Below are 24,979 nucleotides of genomic sequence, written 5' to 3' on the forward strand. Positions count from 1 at the left end.
AATTATCCTGGTGCCCAAAATACATAAATTATATATCTTAAGAATTAATCCTACCAAGTACTATCTAGAACAGGGCTGAACTTCTAAATGCAATTGCTTAACTGCTAAATTAATTTTGGAGCAACTAAAACTAGAATTCACTAATCCTTCATGAAGTAAATTGCCCTGTAGGAACATTCTAGCTCAGCCATCTGTGATTTATGTAACATATTACTCTTGCTGTGTGCCAGTAACCACAGACTGATTTTACCATTGTTGCAGTACCAACATAATTGGTGTCTACCAGCATCAAGTAAAGCTTCGCCAAAACTTCTTTTTACAACCATGTTGGTCTTTGAAGATCTGTGAAACTGCAACTTTTGGACAGATTTTAACCTTTAACTAAAGGGGGAAATCCCCAAAGCTTTGTTTTCTAAATAATGTTCTTTAGAAGGTGCTTGCTGCTTTGATGTAACTGTGATTGTAGAAACTGAATTACTTACAACATTCTTTATCTCCAAGCCCCAGTAAAGCCTTGCACCTTAAGCTGAGAGAAGCATAGATGTACTGTTTAATAGGATTTGGCCTCCTTTCATGGAATATCTTGAGGTTAATTCCTAAAGTGTATTGCTTCCAGCTGGCAAACAGTGACATTACCAAGTTCAACTCTCACAATAAACAAGAAAGAAAAAAGTTTATTGCTTGAATTGCCTTCAACTAGATGTAGGTGCAGTTACTAAGGTAATCTGGGTTGCAATGTGGATATTTAGTTCCTTCAACTCTCTCAGTTTTGATGCAGGCCATCCGACAAGACAGTTCTGCACCACTCCCTGTAAAAGTACATCAAACTCGGCAGACATCTGACAGAGTTTAAGAACTGTGCTCACAGTTAAAACATTTTCTGCAGATTAAACTTATCAATAATGCTAACATTTTCTGCGTGAAAAAAAGCTACAATCCCTTAAAAGCAGAGTGAGCAATTTATCAGCTGTTAACTTCAAGACAGTCTTTGGTTGCAATGTACACAATTAATTTTATGATACAGCAAAACTATGCCTTTGCTCTGTTGTGTCTCTACAAACTTTCGATCATCCCTGGGTACTAAACTGCAACTAAAAGTTGCTCCCAGTGATTCAGAGAATGCAATGAAATTATATGAATATAAATTAATGTACTGCTTCAGCAGCAGTATAGCTTTCACAAGAATTAAACTAGAAAACATCTGATATTGATGAAGTCATAATGAGACTGCATACATGTATTTTTCTTTTCCATTTCAAACCTTTGATGACAAGGCTGATTTTATCTCCCTGGAAGTACAAAAGTAGTTTCCAGATGATGTTCCTTTCATTTTTAAACACGTGATTTTGTTATTTTGTTTTTTAAGTCACGAGCTGTTTATGTTTATTAGAGCTACAGAATGGGACCATAAACTGACTCAGGTAGGCAGGGCACTCCAGAGAGATCTGCTCCAGCCTCCCAGTCACTGCAGAAACAGCAAGAGAAGGCTGCCATTTGTCTCCGTTTCAAGTCTCTCCAAGGAGATATTCCACAGCTCCTTTGGTTAACTTCTGGGGTTTGACCATCCTGGCTGCGTGAACATTTCTCCCAATATCCAAAGTACTTTTTACTGCTGCAGCTGCTGACAGCCATTGCCTCATCCTTTCTCTTTCTGCAAAGAACCTGGCTCCATCTTCTTTACACACAGTCTCCCACTAGACAGATAAGACTGCAGTGAGATCTTCCCCTCTCCTGAGCTGGCTCCTATCCAGACTGACCAAACACAGGTGACAAGCTCCAGCCCCCTGACCATCCTGGTATCCCTCTGCCACACTCCAGTATGTCATTGTCTCTCTCAAAGTGGAGAGGCCAAATCCAGACACGGTATGTGAGATGTGGTCTCAGAAGCACCAGAGGGGAAGAATCACTTCCCTGGAGCCGCTGGCTCCATGCATGCCAATGCAGCCCAGCATGGGCTTGGCCTTCTTCCCTGCACGAGCACACTGCTGACTCATGCTCATCTTGTTCACCAGCACCACCAGGTCCACACTGTGTAACTCTTCAGGAACAACTGGGGGGTGTGCATAATGTGGTAGTGGAAAAAAACACCTCACCGTATTAAAAATAGAGCTGCTTGAGAGACAAGGCAGTTCTACAGCACCCCTGTGGAACTCACTTGACACTTGGGAACCACAGATTAAAAACGTGCACAAGAGAGCCAAACCTCTGCAGGCAGAAATATGCAGAATAACAAAATGGTTTGGGTTGGAAGGGACCTTAAAGATCATGTAGTTCTAGCCCCTCTGCCACGGGCAGCAACACCTTCCATTAGACCAGGCTGCTCAGAGCCTGATGCAATGTGGTCCTGAACATTTCCAGAAATGGAGCATCCACAACTTCTCTGAGCAGCATGTTTCAGTGTCTCATCACACCACAGTAAAGAATTTATTCTTAATACCTAATCTAAACATATTACCAGTTTGAAGCAATTGCTCCTTGTCTTGTAGTCTTACGACTACCTACCCTTGTAAAAAAATTCCCCCTCCAGCTCTCTTGCAAGCCACCTTTAGATAATGGAAGGTTGTTCTAAATTCTCCCCAGAGCCTCCTCCTCTCCAGGCTGAGCAACACCAGGTGTCTCAGCCTGTCTTCATCGCAGATATATTAAAGGAAGTAAAAAATTAAAAATATAATATTTCTTATGCCTTCTCCAGGCTGAGCAACACCAGGTGTCTCAGCCTGTCTTCATCGCAGATATTAAAGGAAGTAAAAAATTTAAAATATAATATTTCTTATGCCTTGAATCTGATACCTAGCACAACATGAATGTGTTGACTGAAAACAGTGTATTTAGACCCTGATTCAGAATCTGCATCATGTATAACTTTGAAACATTATTATGTGCAAACAGCGATATGGACCCCAAACAACTCAATTCAAAAAAATATAACAAACACCTTTCTGCAAGGTTTCCAACAGAATGACTAATTACAACTGAATGCTGTCCTTTTGGGAAAATGTATCCCTTCTATCCAACCAATTACCACTGTTTCCCTGTTCTCAGCACTCCTACACACCATGGTCTTTCTGTATACACAAGCTCCCGTGGGACTTTCATATCACTGGGTTATGTGTTCCACTTCCATACAAACAATTACTCATAGATTCTATAGTTATTTTAACAAGCTATGATTTGTGTAACACCGAATCCGTAAGTAAAACAAATGAGTATTCTACTTCAAATATTCCAGTGCTTCCTATTCATGATATTACTGGACCAGCTCCACAGAGATTAACCTTAAGAAGCAAAGCATAACAACTGTGTAAGATTTGCCTAAAATGAATTTTCACTCCCCCCAAATTGTTTAATACATACTGCCAGCAAGCCCTTCTGAGCATCAACACTGCATTCCAGAGTGACAGGAAAGAATTTGCATTCATGTGCATCTCTGAATAATTACAGCTGCTTGGGTAGAAAAGCTGTATGGTACTAAGGAACCCTGCTGTAGGGGGGGGAATTCACTTGAGTTGCTCCTAAAAGATAAAACTGAAGTGCACAGATCTCAGCTAAGGGCTCCACTGAGATGTCTCTCAGGGCACCAAATTGCCAAGAAACATAATATTGAAAATTAAGCCTCTGAAACAATACAATGCAAGGTGGTCATACACAAGGCCACAAGATCAACAGTTCAACCTGCATGGCATATTTCTCTCCAGGCAGAATGATTTGGCACAGTTGTAGGATTTCCTACGGAAGCTACATCCTTAAGTCTCGATTCACTAATGAATGTTTACACTTCCTGTTTGGATAGCATAGCAAAAAACCAGATTTAACCCAAAGGCACCCTTCACTAATCATGGGGCTCTATAGGAAACAAGAAATTATTTCAGAGTGGCTGAACTGAGACATTTAATGAGTGTGCTTCCAGTATACAGAGCCTTCTCTGCAAAATATTTGGTAATTTAGTACACCACTAGAAAACTAGACAAACTTTCCTCAAAATATCACAGGCAAGACTTTAATCTTGAATTAAATACTTCATAACAAAACACAGTAGAACTGTGCTAAAAAAAAGAAAGAGAAAACAACACTATTTTTAAACCCCGAGAGTTAAATGCATGTTTAGTAAACATTTATAGCTGATATTCCCTTTCTCCTCCCACCTAATTGTAATGAAACAATACGAAGAAGATGCTTTATCAGTGAGTCAGGCAGCAGAGATCTGAGCAAGATCCAAGCAGCTACGCAGCTAACACCATCCACAGAAGAAACACGGATGTTTTCCATTTACATTCCGCAGCACTGATCCTGGGAGCGAGCGATCAGCGCTGCTAGCCGGAGGCCGGGATTCAGGGAGCGAGGAGGATGCGAGCAGCCAAACGCTGTCCCAGAGCAGCGGAGCTGCTGCTGCTGCCACCGCACCACGGCCTTCGTGCCATCCCACTCAGTGGTTGGCGTGATTGAGAACAGATGTGGCGAGACCACTCGTTTTCAATTATCAAACAAAGGCTGAAAGTTGCGCTTCCAAAGCGCATGAAAAGCTGGCACACTATTAATCTGCTTCCTTACCAAGCCTTTGCTATAATTAGCTTTGGGCATGAGGAAGGAGAAGAGACTGTCAAATTAAACTAACCTCCCCACTAAACACCAAAACCTCTGAAAATATTTTTAGAGAGTCACACATTCAAATGCTAAGGCTTGAAATGTAGACCTACCACGCATTTTCTTTTCTTAGTGGCTCCCAAAACAAGTTTTATATCACAAAAGGTTAGTCCAGGTATGCCCCCTGGAAGAACATTCCTGTGGTCCAGATGAGGTAAATGCATCTCCCTCAAACGAGCCAAATAAATAGCTTTAATCAAGGTCTCTTGCTCCACAGCCCCACCTCCAAATCACCTTTTTCTCACAATGCAGCATACTTTTCGGTGCCTGTTTTCTAGGAAGACTAGGTTGAAGACAGTAGGCAGAAGCCAAAATGTCTGTTTCTGAAAGTGCCAGCATCAGGTCCAGTTCTTGTGTGTCCCAAACTTGCTCCTTTTTCTGTTAATATGCCAAAAAAAAATTGCTGTTGCTATGCAGCTCAACAAGGTAGTTAAAAAAAAACCTCACATCACACAACAAAAAGCAGAATGCAGCCTCCCACCTACAGGATGTTTCTGAAACCCACAGAGGCTAAGTGCAAATTAGGCGTTCTCAGACCTTTATGGTGAGAGCATTTGGGTGTAAACTGAGGAGTTTGTGCTCTCTGAAAATCACATCAATGTCCTTACACAAACTGGGCTGTCTGTGGAGTGTTTTCTCCCCTCTCTCCCTAATCCCCAAAAAGCTACCTCCCTCTTAGCCCCTGATTTAAACAAATATCTCCAGCCCCCAAAACACTATGAAGGTATTATCTGGGAAGACTTAAATCCAGGTCAACAGAGATATCCCAACAACACAGAGATATCCCAATAATCCAAGTTTGAAACTACTGATGCAGTATTGAGCAGAGTCATCCTCTTAACCCTCCGAGACTTTTACATGCACTCACATATAATTCCCAGTTATCTTCAGACAGTTTCACCCTGTGCTTTTTGAGAGCTGGATCTGCCCAGCAGAAGATTCTCACCAAAACAGCTCTCTCTAGGCAGAGTACTCCCTAAGCAGAAAACAAGATTAAAGAAGACCAGCAGTGGCAACAATAGGAAGACAGCTTTATGAAAGTGAAAGAAGAGAAAATAGAGGGTACCTAAGCTGACAGGAACTAAGGAAAGATTTCTGCCTTGGTTCCTCTTTAATGCTGGCTGGTAAGCTGCTGGCTCTAAGTCATCAGGATGGTCTTCTCCCTGATAGTAACTACCTTGTTGCAATCCAGATGCTTGGCAGACAAGGGGGTTATCACAACTGCAGCTTTTAGAAAAGCACAGGCCAAATTTATGGGGTGTAATTTATGTTAGTTTGTTGATGATTTATTTTAATATTTGTTGTTGACTTTTTCCTGCTTTCAATGAAATCTAGGGCAAAATTCTCATAATCTGCAATAAAACTGTTAGGTCAAGAGCAAATGCCTCTGAAAATAAAGATTCACTAATATATTTAATAGCATTTACTTTGACTGATGTTTACCGTTTCAGAAGTCACACCTATCAATACTGTGAAGGGAGAAGACAACTCACTGCTTTTACTCTGTATCATCTTCCCAGTTCTCAAGCTTGGGCCTTTATGTATTAATTTTATCAAAACAAATGGTCTTTTTTACTTCAGTGTAACTACCTGCTTACTACATTCAGCGGAGACTAATTTTAGAGCAAGAGATTCCTTCTGCCCAGAGTAAGGCAAAGCCATAGGTCTCCCTTTGAACCCTGAGTAAAGCCACACATGTGGAAGGCAGAGTCACCAGAGCCAGGGGCAGCTCCTGCCGAGGGAAGGATGCTCTCTGCTGCCCAGGGCCAGCCTGCATCCGGCAATTCACTGCGAGTTTGGAAGGCAAAGACCAAAACAGATTTTGCTGTAACGTGAATCTTGACTTTCAGCATGGAAGTTATCAGCTCATACTGCTGTAAAAGGCAGCCAGATACGTGCTGTAACACCCCACAACTTTATTCCAGCAAGTTGGTGAGGAAATCGCCACTGCTGTCTAGCTTTAATTATTATGCACAGCACCATCTCTTGTCTGCTCACACAATGATTTCTAGAATGAAGACAACACTTAGGAAAAAATCAAATATTTAAAATAGATAACATTAAAAAGGTAGACACTCATAGATAAAAACTAAAACAGAAATACCCTTTCCTTTTAGGATAGTGATTTCAAGAAAAACAATCAGGAAGTCGGCCCCTTCCCCTCTGCTTATGCAAGTTCTGGGTATAAATCTAAATATAGCCAGGGAATGAAGGACCAGAAAACCATTTTCTAGCAACACATAGAGACAAAGTGGAAGTTAAGCACAGAATCCTGCAAAGGAAGATACAACAGTCTCTTTAAGACCAGGGTGGTTTAGACTAGGTATGCCATTTGAACCTAGAAGTATTCACTCTTAATACTTTAGCTTTTAAAAATACGAGCTGATCAACCACACAAGATACCTGGAGTCTGGCAAAAAAAGCACTGCAAACATGTCTTATTTGAAAAAACAATTCTCCCCACAGCTGTTGATTTCGTTTATCATGGAATTTTTTCAGCCATTTTTGAGTGCAGAAGTAAAACTACCATTACATGTGATGTCGTTCTCAGAAATTACCCCAAGTCTACTTCAGGTCAACAAAAAGACACCTCAGTACCAAATTTTAAACAGGCTCCTGATCTGAAGCAAAAGAAACAGCATTTCACTGGAGCAATACAGATTGATTACAGTTATTAACTCTGAAAGGTAACATCACCCTGTGACTAAATTTTATGCCAAAGTGCCTGGTTTCCATTTACCAGCTAAGTAAAGCTGGATGAGAAACTTAACACCTTGGGCCTGTATGTCCCAGTCTGCAAAATATAATATGTCCTTTGGAAGACTTGGGAAAACTATTTGTGGCTTTGCATACAGAGCACATGGTTGGAACTCGTGGTATAAGCTCAATTCCCTGCTGCATCCTCAACTCCATGGATAACTTACAACAGCTCCTTCCACGTCAACTTCCTAGTCTGTAAAATGGTGCAACCTGCAGCTGTTTTTAAATCAGCTTCAGGAGTTGGATATCAAATCTTCGGTAAAAGATTAGAAATAGCAAAGGGGATTTTTTTTAGGTCTGAGAATCTCTAACCTGATGAACACAAATTTTCTGATCAGTCAAGACTACTGTTTTAAAATATCTGTGGAACAGAACATGTTAAAAGTTATAAAATGAGAAAGCATTTCTGTTACTACAGGAGAGAAGGACAGAAAGACAAATACTGAACCTCTATACACATGGCAGATGCAGGCTAACTTAGGAGCAAAGATGCAGGACACAGAAGTGTTTTAGCTTTGTACAACTGCTCATCTGCCGTTAAGCTCCAGGGTGTGTTTAATGACATATTTATTCCATATTCCTAGATGGAAGAAGCCAGCCCAACAATCAGAGGCATAGCAACTTGATGTGTCATATGGTGAGGTCCTACAAGCTGCTCCAGAAGTCTGGCATGGCACTGACAGTCCAGTGTGGCAGCAGGCACTAAAGTGATGGAATTCATGTGTTGTACCCAGAGATCTCCTGCTGCCACTCACACTGAGCGAGAACCAAACCTATCAAGATACTAAAGGTAGTCATGGAAGTTAAAAGCCATTTTTTCCAGTATCAAGAATAAGCTTCACCACAGTTTTCATGTATTTTCTCTAACATTTTCCTTCTGTTATGCTTGACATTTACTTCCTAAAGGACTTTAGCTACAGATGGAAGCACGTTAAGCACCATTCTCCCTTTCTCCAAGAGAAAGGAAGAAATCAACAGATATGGGAGTTATGACTCTGCAGAACATGGTAAGTGTCCAAAAGGGAAAAAACCCAACCTAAATAGAATTCCTCAGTAGAAATTTTTATTTGTGCATTAAAGGTTTATTTCTTAAATATATTGAAATGGATTACTTATTTACTGCCCAAAAATAACATGCAATGCTAGCATCAGTAATTCTGTATTCCTTTATATTGCTCTAGAGAGGGATACAAATGGATACAAATCCCTAAAAGACTATGGAGTCTTTTAAGAATGGAGAGCCTCATGTAACAGAGGTTTTCCAAAGAACTCTTCTGAAGGAAACAAGTTAGCAATCGGTGGTACCTATGGCATATCAGAGAAACTGAAGGTAGATGCATGATATTTCAAATCTATTTCATAGATAGAAATACAGCTTTTCCCTAAAACAGAATCTTGTACTACTCAGCTGAAATTTAGATATAGGAAGTGAGAGCTCCAGGATTTCTGCAAGTAGAAATCAGTCCTTGCAAAAGCAATTTTGCTACTTTGTGCTGAATGTGTGCACTGGGGTCCACTGCACAAAGCATAGGCAGTTTCAGAGAGAGACACAGACTAAATTTTATGCAATTCAAACTAACCACACACTGGGATCTCTGACACATTTCACGCTCACCCGTCAGTGTGTGATCAACAATGAGATTCACTGTTAAGGTTTTTAATGGCCAAATGCCGGTAGCAGCTCCGTTATTCCTCGGCAGAAGGAAAAATACTGCGATTTTCTTCAGACAAACAAGCCAAGTCATCCACGTTTGTTTTCATGTATTCGAGCTTACAACTCGCCACTTTAGTCAGATATTTGAGAGCAGCATCATTTCCTGCTGGTTGAAAATCAGCTTTAAGGGGCGTGTTCTCTGCAGAGGCACTGCTTGCTGTCATCCAGGCAGCATTTAAAATAACTGTATATTGACATAAGGAGCCACCGGCCGTATTGCCGCCCTTCGAGTCGGCAGCAAGGAGCACATCAAACCAGTTGCGTTCCGGGCTGCGCCGCGACCCTTATCAAACAATGCAAACAATTTTAATGAGCTTATCTGCCGGAACATATTGTCAGAGATGTTAATGCAGAAGCGCTGCCAGCAACGCATGCCAAACGATTTATCAAAAATGCCTACAACTGCGACAAAGGACGGGTGTCCCCCCAAAAGAGAGACGATAAATAAACACAAAATGGGGCTGCCTGCCGGGGAGCGGGGGGCGGGGATGGAGCCGCCCTCCCCGGCTCAGGCACCGGGAGAGCTGTCACCCCCGCCCCGAGGAGCGGGGGGCGGCTGTCACCCCCGCACCGGCGTGCGGGCACTGCCCGGTGCCCGGTGCGGCTCTCCCGGCCGGGCAGGGGCTGCCCGCGCCCCGCCATCCGCGGCCGCCGCCTCCCGCGCGGCGCCGCCTCCCTCCGAGATCCGCAGCGAGGTGCTGCGGCTCTTTTCCAAGGGGAGCTGGCTGCATGCGCGGGGGGCGTTCTCGCCTTCCCTTTTATTTCCCCCTTCCTCTTTTTTTTTTTTTTTTTTTTAAATTATCATTTTTAACCGCTTTTCTTCCGCCCGGGCGCGGCGAGCCCCCGCACGCATCCCGCCTATCCCCCGAGCGCTCCGCAGCCGGACAATGCTGGGCAGGGGGAGAGGAGGGGGCTGCAGCCCGCCCGCCTTATGCAACCGCGCCGCCGCAGCCCCCCCGCAGTACCTGTAGGAGCGCTCCCCCCGCACCGTGTGCTTCCTGAAGGGGATGATGGTCCCGTTATCCTGGATGATGTCGTTGTTGTTCTCGCCATTTGGGGACAGGGCTTGGGTCGGTCCGGGCATTGGCGCTCCCGCCGCTCCGCAGAGCCCCGCGCTGCTGCCGCTGCTGCTGCTGCTGGTGTGCGGAAGGTGGCGGCAGCCGCGACTCCGCCGCCCGCGCGCCCCGCCCCGCCCCGCCGCGCGTCAGGCACGGCCCGGCCACGCACGGCGAGCCCGCCGCCCCCGCGCCTGTGGGCGGCACAGAAACGCCGCCTGGCCCGTGGGGACCGCGCCTGCCCCTGCCCACCGCCGCCCGTGACAGCCGTGTGCGCGCCCGGCTTGGGCGGGAGCGGCCGAGAGCTCGCCGCCCGATGCCTCCTCGTCACCCTCCGCTCCCCGGTACCTCAGCATCGCCAAGGAGCTGTCGGGCTTCTTTCGAGGGAGCCCCCAGGCCGGGCTGCTGGGTTACAGAGCGGCGAGCCGCAGCAGGGACCGCCGCCCAGCTCTGCCCAGCTCGGCGCGGGTGTGCCGGGGGCGATGGCCATCGCCGCCGCACAAAGCCCGCCCGCACGGGCTGCAGCTCGCAAGAATCATAGCGTGGGATCCGTGTTTCAGAGGGTAAACGCTTTATTTTTAAAAAGGGCATAAATATTAAAGTGACATGAGACTACAAGATATAAAAAATCATGGACTTCTAATAATAAAACAGCGCACGAAGCTTTTAGTTATTTTATGCTCTTTTTTTTCCCCCGGTTCCTGTGTCTGCTACTCCGCCTGCATTTCCACCCCAAGCACCAGGATGTTCAAGGCTCTGGATACCAAGCTCTGTATCTCTGCTTACAACTTCACTGGAGAGCACATTATAACACCTGTCAAGCTGTATTGCACATTTCCAGCATTTTCCTGCTCTCAGGCTTACACAGAAAAAAACATTTGATGGCACATCCTTCTAAATCTTCCTTGGATCAGAAACAAGAAGGGAAGAGACCTGCCAAGGCAGTAGCACTGATCTTCTGGCACTGCTAGCACCACAAATCACACAACCCTCATCTCTTCCTCCCCTTCTTCTAAAAGAGTTTTTGCATCCTCCCCAGTCCGTTTCCCTCTGCAAACCTCTATGATTTCTGCATATCTCCCCTTACCTAAATAGGAATGTGCTTCCAAGTTTGACATTACCACAGATCAGTGCTGGTCAGGAGCAGACCTGAACTTCACCGTGGTCAAAACCTATCCTCATGTCCCAACAGTGCATCAAAACCCACACTTCTACCACAGTTGAAAAATACTGTCCAGCTGTTTACAAATTGTTTTCTCTAAGCAGAAAAAACCAGGGTGGCTATAGGCACAGTCTCTCTCATGTCCCAACAGTGCATCAAAACCCACACTTCTACCACAGTTGAAAAATACTGTCCAGCTCTTTACAAATTGTTTTCTCTAAGCAGAAACCAACCAGGGTGGCTATAGGCACAGTCTCAAAACAGATCTATACGACCTCATGGCTGTTAGATGCAAAATACTTGGGCTGATGTATTAACATCTTAAAAAAATGCATGTCTTCAAATCCAACTCTCTTTTAAAAAGAATCTTAAGATGATAGGTCAAACAAAAGCCATGTGAGTACTTCTAATACGTTCTCAGAGACACATGCTGATATTTTAACTCATGAAGTATGAGTTTGATCAGATTTCTGCCTCAGGTTTTTTCCTGCACAAAGAAAGTGACTTAATGAAATTTTAACTAATTTTTACTTAATCTTTCAGACTGAAATGACACTACTGAAAGCTTAGTTTACATGATTATATTAATAATATAAACCATTCACAGAAAGCTTGTAAGGTGAACAAAATAACACCAACTACACAACACTTGGACTGCTGACGATCTCCTTGGATTTAAATCAGATGTATAGATTGACACATTTTAGAGCAATCTCTAACAAAGCTCAAGTTAGTCTGCCAATTTGCTACTGTCTTCTGCACATCAAGACAGGGAATCTTAGTTACACTTTCTTCCAAGTTTTCAAATATACTCATATTTATCTTTCAGTAACCAATCTATGGACATTTGCAATTGGCACGCTTCATTGAAACATGTTTAATTTATCTGATAATTGGAGGAAGCGATGTTTGAGCCTTTTTCAAAACAAGCAACAAAAACCATTCTGTTAAAAAGGCCAGTAAGTGTCTTAATAACACTTGAGAACATGGATAAGCCAGAAATGTTATGTGGTGACAGAACATAAAAATAATCTATAGCAGGTCTTTATCTGCCAGACATAACCCTACCTGCTCTGCTAGAGAGCAAGCAGTAAAACACTCTGCAACCTTAACTTGTAAAAACATTTTTATTTGTTCACCAGTGGCAAAGAACGGAAGCTTCTTTATTGAAGTCTCTAAAGCTGTTTAAAACATGTACCAACAAAGCTACAGAAGAGAAGTGCAGGTGAGGAGAGCATGGCAGCCTTGCTGCAGCCGTCTTCTTGCCTTGCAATAGGACTCAAGGTCAGAAGAACACACGCTGCCTCAGCACAGTACCTTACCTCTATGGAGGCTGAGCCAGGCATCAGCAAAAGAAGCCTGGTACTGGTTTTCAGAAAGCACATTTTTCAGTGTGCTTCAGTCCATCTAGCACGGCCTGGGGGGCTCGGGGTGCAATATGGATTGCATAGGTGCAGTATGGATGCAATATGCACGGCATTCCCTCTACCTACACCTCTGTTTCTGAGCACTGTGTGGCCTACAAGCACAACTGCTGTCTTTACATGCTGGAAGCCACCAGAATCTTCTTCCCACTTCCATCATTCTAAGCTTAAAGGTTTCAAAGAAAAAGGAAACCTGTTGCTGTTATTAGGTGTCTGTATATCTGTGCTGTCTTTATAGATTTTTACATGGACTAGGCACAAAAATAGAGAATTGATCTGAAGAATAGAAGGTCAGCCTTGGTGTTAATAAAAAGCTCCACCTGTGGAATGCTGAAAGTACTGAAATCCAGTACTCACAAGTGATGTGCTGACTAAGCAAAGCAAAGAGCCAGGAAAGCAATTAATGCTGAAGGGTGGAATTACAAAACCTGATGTAATAGATCTTCAGCACTGAGACCACAGAGGCAATGGCTGAAAGGGACCTGTAGAGGTCATCCAGTCCAATCTCCCACTTGGAGCATGATCATCACCAGTATGAGATCAGGTCACATTTCATGACACGATCATAATCAATCCAAATCTTGAAAATCTCCAAAGATGGAGATGTGACATCCTGCTCCCATGTCATTCTAGCAACACAGCAAGTCCCAGGTGTACTGCTGATGCAAAAGGCACCACTACTACACCACATGCATTCCAGTCCTTTGATTTCTGCTGGGTGAACCAGGTAGAGAGAATGCTAGCTAATACTGGATACTAAGTATCCAGTAACACTACTAAGTACTGAAACAGGCCTACACATCATTCTCCAAAATCTGGTTCCTCCTTCCTCTTCAGAGCTTTTGTTCTCAGTTCCTCTCTCTTTACTTGCTCTAAGCCTCACTTACTGCAGTAGGAAGGCCATGAAGCCTAATTTATAATGCCTGAGAGTAAAATCCTCTAAAAGCCCAAAATGCAGCATTAGAAAGACCTCAGGCATACTCAAGCCAGAATTTTATATTGGACAGCTAATGTGGAAATAAATTATAAATATTTTAATGCTGATAAGCAATCAATGTACAGCCTCTGACAGCAGAGGTGATGGCCAGGCTAGCGACTTCTGCTGATACATTTTTTAGGGGATAAAAAAACCCACACGCACGGTTTTAGGGAGTATTTCATGACATAGCCAAACTATAAACACAATTAATGATTGCAGAAATTCCCCACCGCTTGGATAACTTTGGGGCGGTGGGAGGAATAAGGAGTGAGACTAAGAAAAACACATTTAACCCTAGAGTGGCCAGCAAGCATCCCTCATCTCTGACATCTCTGTTCATGTTCAAGCTCGTAAAGGAGTCAGCATGGTGTTGCTTGCAATCTTCTCAGAACAGAGCCCAGCTACAAACTGCAGCAAACATCATGCAAGTATAAGAATTTTGGGCCATGTACATCACTTTTCTGAGGAGTTTAATGAACATTCCTGTCACAAGTGCATTTTTTTCACTGGGGAAAAAACCCCTGAGACTACATTTCAAAAAACAGTTGAAAGGTAGCAATGACTTTTGGAAAGCAGCAGTCCTGAGCAATGTAGGCTGCTTTTCTCATTTAATTATCCTCATAGTCTTCTGTTATCACAACAAAGATTAACAGAATCCTGTAAAGCCACAGATTTAGGCACTGTAGATTAAACTCAGTTAATTCTAGCACTCAAGTGTGTGTGTTTATAAGAAATCCATGCAGAAACAGTCTCTTTCTCCTGAAGGAGTTGGCCAACAATGTTTAAATTGGAGAATAAGTGAATAAAGCAACTCAGGAAGAAAGTTTGGAAAGAGCTAAAAGAAGTTACTCTGTTAAGTCTTGGACACAGTTTGGTTGCTCAAGGAAGTCCCAATTCATTAAGGTACATTGACATACTTTATTCCCAGCATGAGGAGGGTCAGTAAGATGGGTATAACCATGACCATACTTAATTAGGCTGCATCAGAATCAGCTTAATTTCTAAAGTTGCATTTAGCAGATTAGGAACGGAAGATTCAGGAGATCCAGATTTGCATGTTATCTGTGAGAAGTACAAGTGAGGTGTCTGCAACTGAATGTCTATTAGAGAGCACTGGCTTGTGCCAGCCTAAACTAGGGCACAGTTCTAACCTGTGACAGTAACATATCACACGGAAACATCCATAAAGGGGTCAGCAACAGCAGTGTTCCTAACCTAACACACATATATCAGACGTGATGAGGTGCATGGTGAGTTTCAAGCTGACCTGGGTTAGGCAGAACTGGTGCTTCCTATTTTGCTGACATACTGTCAACAACACTGATCAACCCAAAAGAAAACAGAGTGTCATAAAATCACTTCAGGTAAAAACTCAAAACTGTAACTTTATAGACTCTCTTTGTTTACACAGCCCTGAATAAATTGTCCCACCACCATCCTGCCAGCTCATTCCATACCTTATATTTCTGGGCATTTAAACTCACTATGACAAACAGCAAATGATAATTTTGTCAGGACAAAGAAACACTGCATAACTTTTGTTAAAACAGCTACTTATCACTCCAGACATCCTGTAGACAAAGAATGAGCTTCCCACCCTTGGGGATTCTAGTGTTGCCACTTTAAGCAAAGTCTTGATTATTTGCCTTCCCTGGAGGGACACAGATAAAGAGGGAAAAAAAAAGAGAGGTCTGTCCCAATTACACAATGTGCATGGACCACATCCCTATGAGGTAATTCAAGTCTATTTTTAAATATACAGACATATTTATATTTCAGAGCTCTCATTTAATATTTTTAAAAGTGTTCTGTGTCTGTGAGGAAGAATAAAATAAATCTTGGAGTCTTTGTCCACTAAGAGTATTTGAAAATTTAGCCTTATGAGCTGCAAATCCAATCTGATCATTAATACATGAATTGATTGCTAAAGAGAGATATCTTGTAGAGCCACAGACTGTGGGTATTTTCCTTTAGAAAGACCAGTTATAAAAGTTACCTTTTATAGTTACTGTAGAAATCAAATAGAAATCAGAGGATTAATTCAAGATTCAAAAACTGTCTATAAAACAAGGACTTACGTTCACAGGAATAGGATTTCAAAAACCCTTGAATAAGATATTTTAAGACTAATTGTCTACTTTTAATATTAATTCTTGGATTAAAATTAATAAATTGGTTTAGTGGACATTTATTAAATCAAATTAGCTGAATCCAGCTGCTTTAAAGAATCAACTCCCCAAATTCCTATTCAGAAAGAAGCATTCTTCAGTATACATCAAAGGATTCCTTACTTAAAACATAAGAAGTTCACACCGAATAGCCGGAACATTTTTATCCTTTCTACATAACAAAAAACTCCCGTGAGAGCAGGAAATTCTTCAGTGAGGAATGATTCCAAAGAGAAGGAATTTTTACTTCCATCAACTCCAGACTAACCCAAAATTTGGAGTTCTTTAGTGCCTGTTACCCTTGTTTTCAGTGATATCCACTGGGCTAAAGCAGAGTTTCAGGCACACCTTGTGGAGCTGCTGTAATCTAAAAACCTGGATATGGATGCTGTGATCAATAAATGCTTTGAGTAAGGATTCCTGTGTCTTTAATACCGGTTGAAAGGAATTGAGACTGGAGACTGGCTCATGGCTCATTCACATGCATTTACATGGAATTTTTTTAGATGGAGCTTTTCACTTCCATTAGCACCGAGGTGTTAACTAGTTTTCTAGGCTTGTTTTGAAGAATTCAGATGTAAAGACAATGGAAAGCCAAAATAAAAGCATCAAAATGTTCAGGTAATCTGGATTTCTTCATTTTTTTCAGAGGATGATAAAATTTGAATTAAATGAAAGGGAGCTTAATATTCTAGAAGAGAACGATTTGAGATTTTCATGTTTCCACACATTATAGTTTATGACTGTTACTGCTGGGAAAAGTCAGAGCTTAAGACATTGGTATCTTAAACAAAACCAGTAAAACAAGTTATAAATGGTAAAAGCCCGGAAGGGCTTGGAAATGTGAGAGACTAAGTCTAGCATTTATTTATGTATTTTCAGCTGTTGAAGAATCTTGGGGCTCAGGAGGGGTGTCTGGAAAAAGGTAAAAAGGTGATAAAATCGAGTGCGAGTGGACAATCTCCATCTCTGATATACCTTCTTACTGCTCTACACTGAAAATGTTGGTGATACGCTTTGAAGGCATTGCAGTCAATTGATTTAGACCTGTCTGACCTGCCCAAGGTGCTCACCACTGCTAAAGAGGAAGGGAGAAGGCTGGCACAAGAAAGTAGTTATTCCAGCAGATGGTCTATTAAATTTTACTGGATCAAGAATGTTTCACCATTCAGCTGACAAAGACTGGATCTTTACAAACTGGGATTTGAAGGGGTTATTTCGTCCCAGGAAACTGTTAATTAAATGTCTGTCCTCCCACACCCAGCAAAAAGCCAACATAAACAGTATTACATGCTCTAGCTAACGTTAAAAAAACCCATTGCGCATTCATGCCTGACCAGGATCAAAATCACACTGCCAAGTCATTCAGTAGTGTGTGAGTGTTTCTGTGACTGCAAGCCCCAGCCCAAAAACCTAGCAGTGAGTGCCTTGCTGCAAAATACTCTCGTTTCCTCAGGACCCTGGAGCACGCTACAAATCACTCTCTCTCAGAGCCAAGGTGTCTCGTTGCCCAAATGCCAAGAAGTTACACAGAAAGTGGTGTGCTTTTCCATTTGTGTGCCACCTTCCTTTCTCCTGATAGCTGCTTTTTATCTGGGACATTCATAGCATTTTACAAAAACTGATTTCTGCCATCTTTCCTCATTTTTACAAGCTCAGAAACAGGCCCTGCTGTTATGACCAGCTTCCACAAAACACTTACTACCACGAGTCTGTGCAAGCGTCATCCCCAGCACCAGTGTGGTGCATCTCCATCCTTTCTTCCATGGGTGGCTTTCTAAATCTTTTTAGTACTTCCAGCTCTGCAGCTAAGCAAATCCAATCCTTCTTCTCCATTGCTACAACTGCATGAGTGCCTCCTCCTTTTTATCTCAGGATTTGTTCCACACCTGAGGTTTCTCCATTGTTTTTTCTCCCATTCTTTCCCACTCTTCCTTTGTCAGGCATAATCCTTTGTAGGCTTGGGCAATTTCCACTTCCCTTCCTCAGCCACCTGCAGAGAACCTGGGTCAAATTGGTTTCCTTCCCTCGGACAAGTCCCCAGCATACTTATTGTCCAGCTAACATACTGTCATTAGCTAATTACTCCTCACTTCATCCCGGCCGAGAGGAATGGGCTGCAGCCCTGCCTGCTGAGCTGCACGAACCTTCACAAGCAGCCACCCCAAGAAGTGACACCTGTATTTAAAGGCTGCATCACAGCTGGGATTCACACACCTCGTGTGACACATTGCTGCCATTAACACACCAAAGAGCCGAAATCCCTGAGGCACCTCAGCGCCTCTGAAAAACTAGGTTGCCAAGGATTTGTTTGTGATCTCTAGCTCACAGAGAAATCAGGGAGTGCCTCCTCTTTGGGCTAGAGCAAATACATGTATTACACACAACATTTTTAAACAGAAGTTTGTCTTCCCATAGACAAATAGACCTGCTTTCAGCTATTTCAGGCTCCTTGCTGGCCAAATGCAAGCATCTGAGGAATTCTGCTCATTACTTTCTGAGAATTTCTTACCCACTTGCCTTTAAACTTGTTAAGAATTTAGAGCTGTAACACACTGCTAAAGTAATAGTTTCTATTTGCAAGTACTAGAGCACTTGGGAGCAAAAAAGTGTTGAATATAATTTAATTGCTACTTAACACAATAACCTAACTAATCTGAAAGTTTTAGTTTTCTCACTTATTGATGGAAAACAGACTCTTTCCCCTGGCAAGTTAATGCTCATTATCATCTTAGTGTTTATGCCAAGTCTTTTATTAATAAAATAGCTTTTGCATGAAGAGGAAAAATAATTTTCATAGACAGCTTTAATCACATTACACTTATATTAGTAGTCTGAATTGAAAAAAATTAGAATATGTGAAAACTGTGTCGCAAAAGTATGTTGCTGACAGACATTCCCTAAGAGGGCTTTTGGAGCTTGACCTATTAGACCAAGTTTCCATTAATACTTTGAGCACTTTATTAACCTAGTGCTGCAAGTGCTTTATTTAGATGCTAGGACCCTACAGAAGGCTTACATAGCATTTTCTGAAACCCTGAAATTTCAAGTTACCCAAAAAATGTTAAGAGTTAAAGCTATCTGGGAGAAAGCTACTGGTGTTCTGCTTTAGTGGAATGTGAATCTCTTGAGAGCAACACACAGAAATACTGAGGACTTGGGCAGGAGAAATAAAGGAGCAAGAAAACTTTTAATCAACAGTGCAGTAAAATTTCCTCATGATTTCAAATTAACAACTTTTAAAAAAATCACACTTAGTAATTAAATAAATAGTACCACAACTGCTGCAACAAATTTGCAGGTCAGGTGGGATACTAGCAGAAGTAATATGATGTCTTTATTTTATTTGAATGTAGGGAAGAAATGAAATATAAGATAAAGCTAACGCCCTATTCTGAAATAGAGGGAGGGTCTTTAAAAATGGACATGTCTCCATTCTGAGCAGACAAGAGCATACAGAAAGTGCATGGTCTTACTGAAAAGATAAACAGCTGGATTTACTTGCTTCCATTAACCAATGACCCACTTGTCAAACATAAGCTGTAGATTTAAAAGAGTGATTATGTGAAGCCTCTTACATTACACAAAAACGATCCTAGCTATGAAATTAGATCAAGCCTGAAATACTTGAGCACAGTCAATATTGTTCTTTTATACAGACACAAGACAAGAATTAGTTATTTGTTTAAAAACCTACACCATGATGTAAGGGTAGTTCCCTGTAGTGCTGTTCAGAAGGCATTTATCCCACACATCCTGCTCAGGTCATTAGTGCTGTGCCAAATCCAGACCTTCTGTAAGAGGATGAAGTTCTAATGGAAGCCACTGCACAAACCTGAGGACAGGGGCACTGCCAGCTTCCTTCTATGAGGAATGGGTACTGGGAGACTTAAAACTGGTGCTCCCACAGTAAATGGTACCCAGCCCACAGTAAATGGTACCCAGGACATGTACCTGGCCTGTCTAATGACTCAGAGAGGATTTTTAACATGATGGGCACACTTTGGTGGCAGATCTCCAGCTGAGGATTTTAAGGCTCAAGCCAGCTGCCATTGACTTTACCCCTGTGCCCCTTTGCACCTCCCACCAAATGCCTGTTCCTGTGCCTGCTCCAGGCTCAGGTAGGAGCAGACATACAAGATGCTACAGATGATTACAACATTTGGATTTGAGTACAACAAATTACTAGGTCCCAAGACCTGAAAACCTCTAATTTTGCCACCTTGTATTGTAACACAACAGCACTCTGCACAACTGTGGCCTTCTCATACTTGACCTAGTGCTAAACGAGTCTCTAAGAAGGTTGAAGAAGCCATTATTATAAGGAATGATTTTACTGTAAGAACAACTTATGTGCTGCTTCCACCTGACCTCATTAGTGTGCTGTGCATTGCCAGTGACTCCCACTTTACTCTGACTCACTACACAGGGTGATTTTCTGCAAGCTGCAGATCATGGAGCAACTGAAGTGTGTAAGAATCTAAGCAGTCAGCTAATGAAAAGCAAAGTTTCCAGCTCCAGTGATTGCAGAGAAATATTAAAAAATGCTGATACTTGGAGCCTGTCCACCTCTGGATTTTCCTCTGCTGCTGGAGGCCCTGAGCACTACAGCTCAGTATCCCAATGCCTGCTGTGCAGATGCAGCAGCATGGGAAGAGAGGCCAGGAAAGCTCCCTGGTGCCTACCACACTACAGCAGAGGGACATGCAATGTTTTATTTATAAAACCTAGAAACTGCTTTGAAAAATTACACGGTTATTTTTATAGCATGTACATGCACTATAAATATTTGACATATATGACAAGGATTAATATTTTTCAAGGTTTTATGGTTTCTTTTTCTGCTGGAGCAAAACTCAAATCATTACTTGAATCATCCTTTAATGAACATTCTCCAGCTTCCTAATGAAGCACCATTGATAAGCAAGATGCAGAAGGCAATAAAAGATGACTAGAAACAAGGCTATCTCTTTTATGTATAGATTATTTTATATTATCATGGATTCAGCAGTCCTGGCATTAAGTGGCACCATTTTGTAACCTCTGAACAGCCACATTGTGTATAAAACAATAATAATAACAAAAGGCTTCTAACACTTTGAGTACAAAAGGTACTAGTGGCAAGAAAACAGTGCCTTTTCCTCGTTACAGTAGAAAATGAGGTTTCTATTTAATAAAACCCCCAACCACAAGGCTATGTGTTTTTGTAACTGTAAATGTGTGTCAGTGCTGTTGACAACTTCTGTGTTGGAAAGGATCTCATTAACTCTGAACAAAACCACACGTTATCTTTTTTGAAAAGCAAAGTTACATTCCTGATGAATCATCAGCTGCGTTGCTGAGCTCCTGTGGGATAATTTTTGGTATCGGGTACTGGAAAAATAAATATCACCCCAAAGTTCAGAATATCTTCAGACAGCACCATAAAAGGCCATCCAAGCTACCCAATTCCTAAATTAAGGGAATTGGGCTGGTGAGTGCACAGCCATAAACAAACATTCCATTTGGTTAACTTTGCTCCCTCAGGTTCAGGCCTTAGGGCTCTGGTTTTCTCATGTTGGCTCTATAAAGCGTCTGTGTCCTGTACAGGACCGACTCCTCAACAGATGTCCTCCATGCATTTTGGGAGACTTTACGATGTTTCCACAGAATGAAAATGCTTTAAAAGAACCCCCCTCAGCTCAGAAGTTCACCTATTTTACACTTCCTTAGTCTTTTGACTGAAGGAAAGTCAAGTCTTCTTTACTGGACATTGCTGAAAACAGCTGGGGGAAACAAGTGGCAAGGAACTGAGTGGGAAACAAAGTGCCCTCATTTAGAAATAGTGTTTATTCTGCACCAGTTCTGGTGCTGGGAGGTAAGGAGAAAGGAGTGAGAGGAAGCAATTATTTAGTCTGCCTGGTTTGGGTAAGCACATGCACCTTTATCATGAACAACCAGAGAATATTTATGTCTGCAGGGAAGAAAAAAGCTCACACAGGCCTTTGTTCAGATCTCCGCTGAACACTTAATGAATTAGTAGTTCATCATAGAAACATACTTCATATACACATGTAGATATATACATATGCACACACTCTCAATCTATTTTCTTTCTCTTCCCCTATCTCACAATAACTGAAGTCTAACAAGTAATTCCCGAGTTAATGTTCCAATAGAATCCAGCCTTGCTTTCTAATGTTAGGATGTATTGTAATTGTTTTGGTGATAGTGCATCAATCAAGGAAATGCTACTGCCAAAAGGCCCCTTATCTGCATGTTGCACATGAGAGCACCTAATACGAGATCTATAAAATTTCTTGAATATTCCAGTATCCATCCCTCATGTTGTTGTCCAAATAACTTAACTCCATGAAAAAATACACATATTTTTCAGGCTCAAAGCCACTGAAACCTGTCCAGAAGGTTTCCTAAGGAAAGACTAGTGTATAATAGCATGTTACATGGATTTGGAATTGCAATAGCTCAGCTAATTCTGCAGCAATATAATGAATCTCTGGTATTAGAAGGCTGATAACTAGATCTTCATTTAGATATATAATAGGCCATAAGAACGAAAGGATTTGAAAAGGAAAGGCTAAACAGTGAGCAGCAATCCTTTGGGAATACACTGGAAAACTGTCTGTTGCTTTCCAGAAAGGGTTGCACATTGCAGGAAATCTGCACATGTCAGATAAGTTTCTGTTAGACAGGTAGGATGCAGTCTGCTTTTATAAATGTCCACTTGGTGGTTGTGCACTATCTCCATGCTCACAGTTCTCCTTAGATTTCCTGTTGTTTCCAAGTGCTTGTGACAATGCCAGTATAACCGCAGTGATGAAGCTCGACTTCAGGGAGCAGCCTCTACTCCATGCCAGAGCAGACAGCAACAGATGAAAGCCTCTGTGGCTCAGCACAGGGCATTGTCCTGCTGCATTTCCATCTGCAACACCTTCCTGGGAAGGGTTGAATCCATGGTGGGGAACCTTACATTTTCCTAGCTCTTGCTCTTAGATGCCTCCTGTAGTCCAGATTTATTGTTTAATCCTTGAGGCATACAAGCCTCTTTTGACCAAATTATAGGCTGATTGTCCTGAGAATCTCCAAGTACACTTGCCCCCACATGTCTGCTAATTGCTATTGAAGTTAGCCTTGCAATCTGATCTATCTGGACCATGTGATTCCTTGTTTAACTGTCCCTCTCCTACTCACCTGTGTCTGCACTGGTGAGCAATTGCTGGTGGCAATTCTTGTATTTACCATAGAACTTATCCTGAATAGTTTCTCACATCTATCATGTATCTAGAGAAACCTTTCTGCAAACATATTTAAGTTTTCTTTCTTTTTTTTTTTTTCTCTTTTTTTTTGCAGGGCATTACATAACCTGGAGCAACCCCCCAGTTTCACAGTAAAGCAAGTCTTCTCACTTCTAGCTGTGTAGCACAAGGTATCACTGCAAACTGAGCTGCCTCCTACATCCAAAGTTAGCATTTACTTACACACTGTAACAGCTTTGCAAGCATTAGCAAAAACGCAGCAGTATGTTTTGAAAATGGAAGTTCTTCATTACACAACCTGAGCACCATTTCAGCGCCGTGCATATGTTTATCACTAGCTATGCATAAAGAAGCCCCAAGCTATTGCAAACCACTAATGCTGCAGCACATTCCTTCCAAGGGAAAAGGCAGGAATGGTATCCAGTGGAGTATGGTGAGCACTGGCAATGATGAATCCGTTCAAACAAGAGGTTTAGTACCAGCTACCCTACACTCCATTTTGGCAACACTGGCATTTTCTGCTTAACAGCACCGACCCAGCAGAAATGGTACAAGGGCAGCAAGTGATGGTAACTGCAGGAAGCACAGATCTGTTCAGGGCACATCCCTTCTGAAGGCTTTCTAAACATTGCCACCTTGTGGGCCTCCTGTCTGATATCACTGGGCTGATATCACTTTCCTCAGGTGACTTCCTGAGCACATTTCACAGATGCCAAGCTTAAGGCTGGATGGTTGAAGTTAAACTCCCATGGCTGGGGATCTAAAAAGGGACAGCACCTTACGAATTCTATGTGGCATTAATTGCTAACTCCGTATTTGTGCTTCATGTTTTCCATTTAACATTAGGATGGAAGTGCTAATAAAGCGCAGAAGAGCTAACAGTTAACAAAACAAAAGCAGGGAAGGATACAATTTCTAAAATCTCCCAAGTAGAAGGAAGAAGTCAGATTCGTTGTTCACTTCTAGTTTTTGGGGTTTCTTTAATTCCTTTCTGCCACCACTTCCTTCTTACTCCACTAAAAAAGCCCCAAAATACTTATTATATTTAGGATACAATTATTAATTAATTAATTATTTGAGAGGTCAGTGGCCTCTTGTTTAGCTTTCATCAGTTTTGTTTCATGGCTATTACATAGTCAAAGATTATGGAAAGCAATATCACTTGTTATTGATACCAAACTTATCTAGCTACTGCCTTACAGACATCAAACACAAGTTCTTGGCTAAAAAAACCACAAATACACAAACATACTTACTTTGAGCATCCAAACACTTTCCCTGGTTGCCGGCTTGAATTGTTCCTTGCAGCAATTTGGCACTGAAAAGAAAACATGAAATCTTTAGTTCAGCTACTAAATAGGAGGGGTAAAAAAAAAAAAAAGATTCACTGGATGGTCTTTGTCTGCATTGGCTGAGCAGTGATGCAATAGTCGTAAAAAAAAAAAAAAAAGATTCACTGGATGGTCTTTGTCTGCATTGGCTGAGCAGTGAATAGTTGTATGCTGAAAATTGAAATGAGCAGAAATCCTTCATTACAATGCCCTAATTCAGCTGTGTTCACAATGGCTCAGTGTCTAACACATCTGCACAACAATCAGATGCCCCCTGATATAGTAGCAGGTCTATGAGCTCCCTCATGCAGTGCTGCATTTAGAGTTTATTCATGATTTTGGGGCACACTGGTCTTTCTTCATCCAACCAGGCTTCTTCCGAGCACAGGCAATCAGTTATGACTGTCATGTCATGCAACTGGAGCCTTGCTGCACTTGCCTGAACAGCTTTTCAGAGGGAAAAAAAATCTGCCATTGAGCAGCACAGTA

General features: G+C 42.0%; 1 protein-coding gene across 5 annotated transcripts in view; it reads right to left on the reverse strand.

The window, feature by feature from the left end:
- The window catches only part of MAPRE2 (microtubule associated protein RP/EB family member 2), a 72,247-nt gene extending 47,770 nt beyond the window's left edge, over nucleotides 1-24,477 (reverse strand). For 2 of the 5 annotated variants that reach the window (XM_039703055.1, XM_039703053.1), the window contains exon 1: nucleotides 24,416-24,477. Coding sequence is in view for 3 of the 5 variants with exons in the window: in XM_039703054.1 (XP_039558988.1) it covers nucleotides 10,081-10,199 (119 nt within the window). In the remaining 2 variants the exon portion in view is untranslated. Of the gene's footprint in view, nucleotides 1-10,080; nucleotides 10,307-24,415 lie in introns of those variants that run through there. The other 3 variants (XM_039703054.1, XM_039703056.1, XM_039703059.1) reach the window with 3 other exon arrangements.
- Nucleotides 24,478-24,979: the final 502 nt, after the last annotated feature.

The sequence above is a fragment of the Passer montanus genome, unplaced genomic scaffold (genome assembly GCF_014805655.1).
Source record: "Passer montanus isolate IOZ18808 unplaced genomic scaffold, ASM1480565v1 scaffold16, whole genome shotgun sequence".
Lineage (NCBI taxonomy): Eukaryota > Metazoa > Chordata > Aves > Passeriformes > Passeridae > Passer > Passer montanus.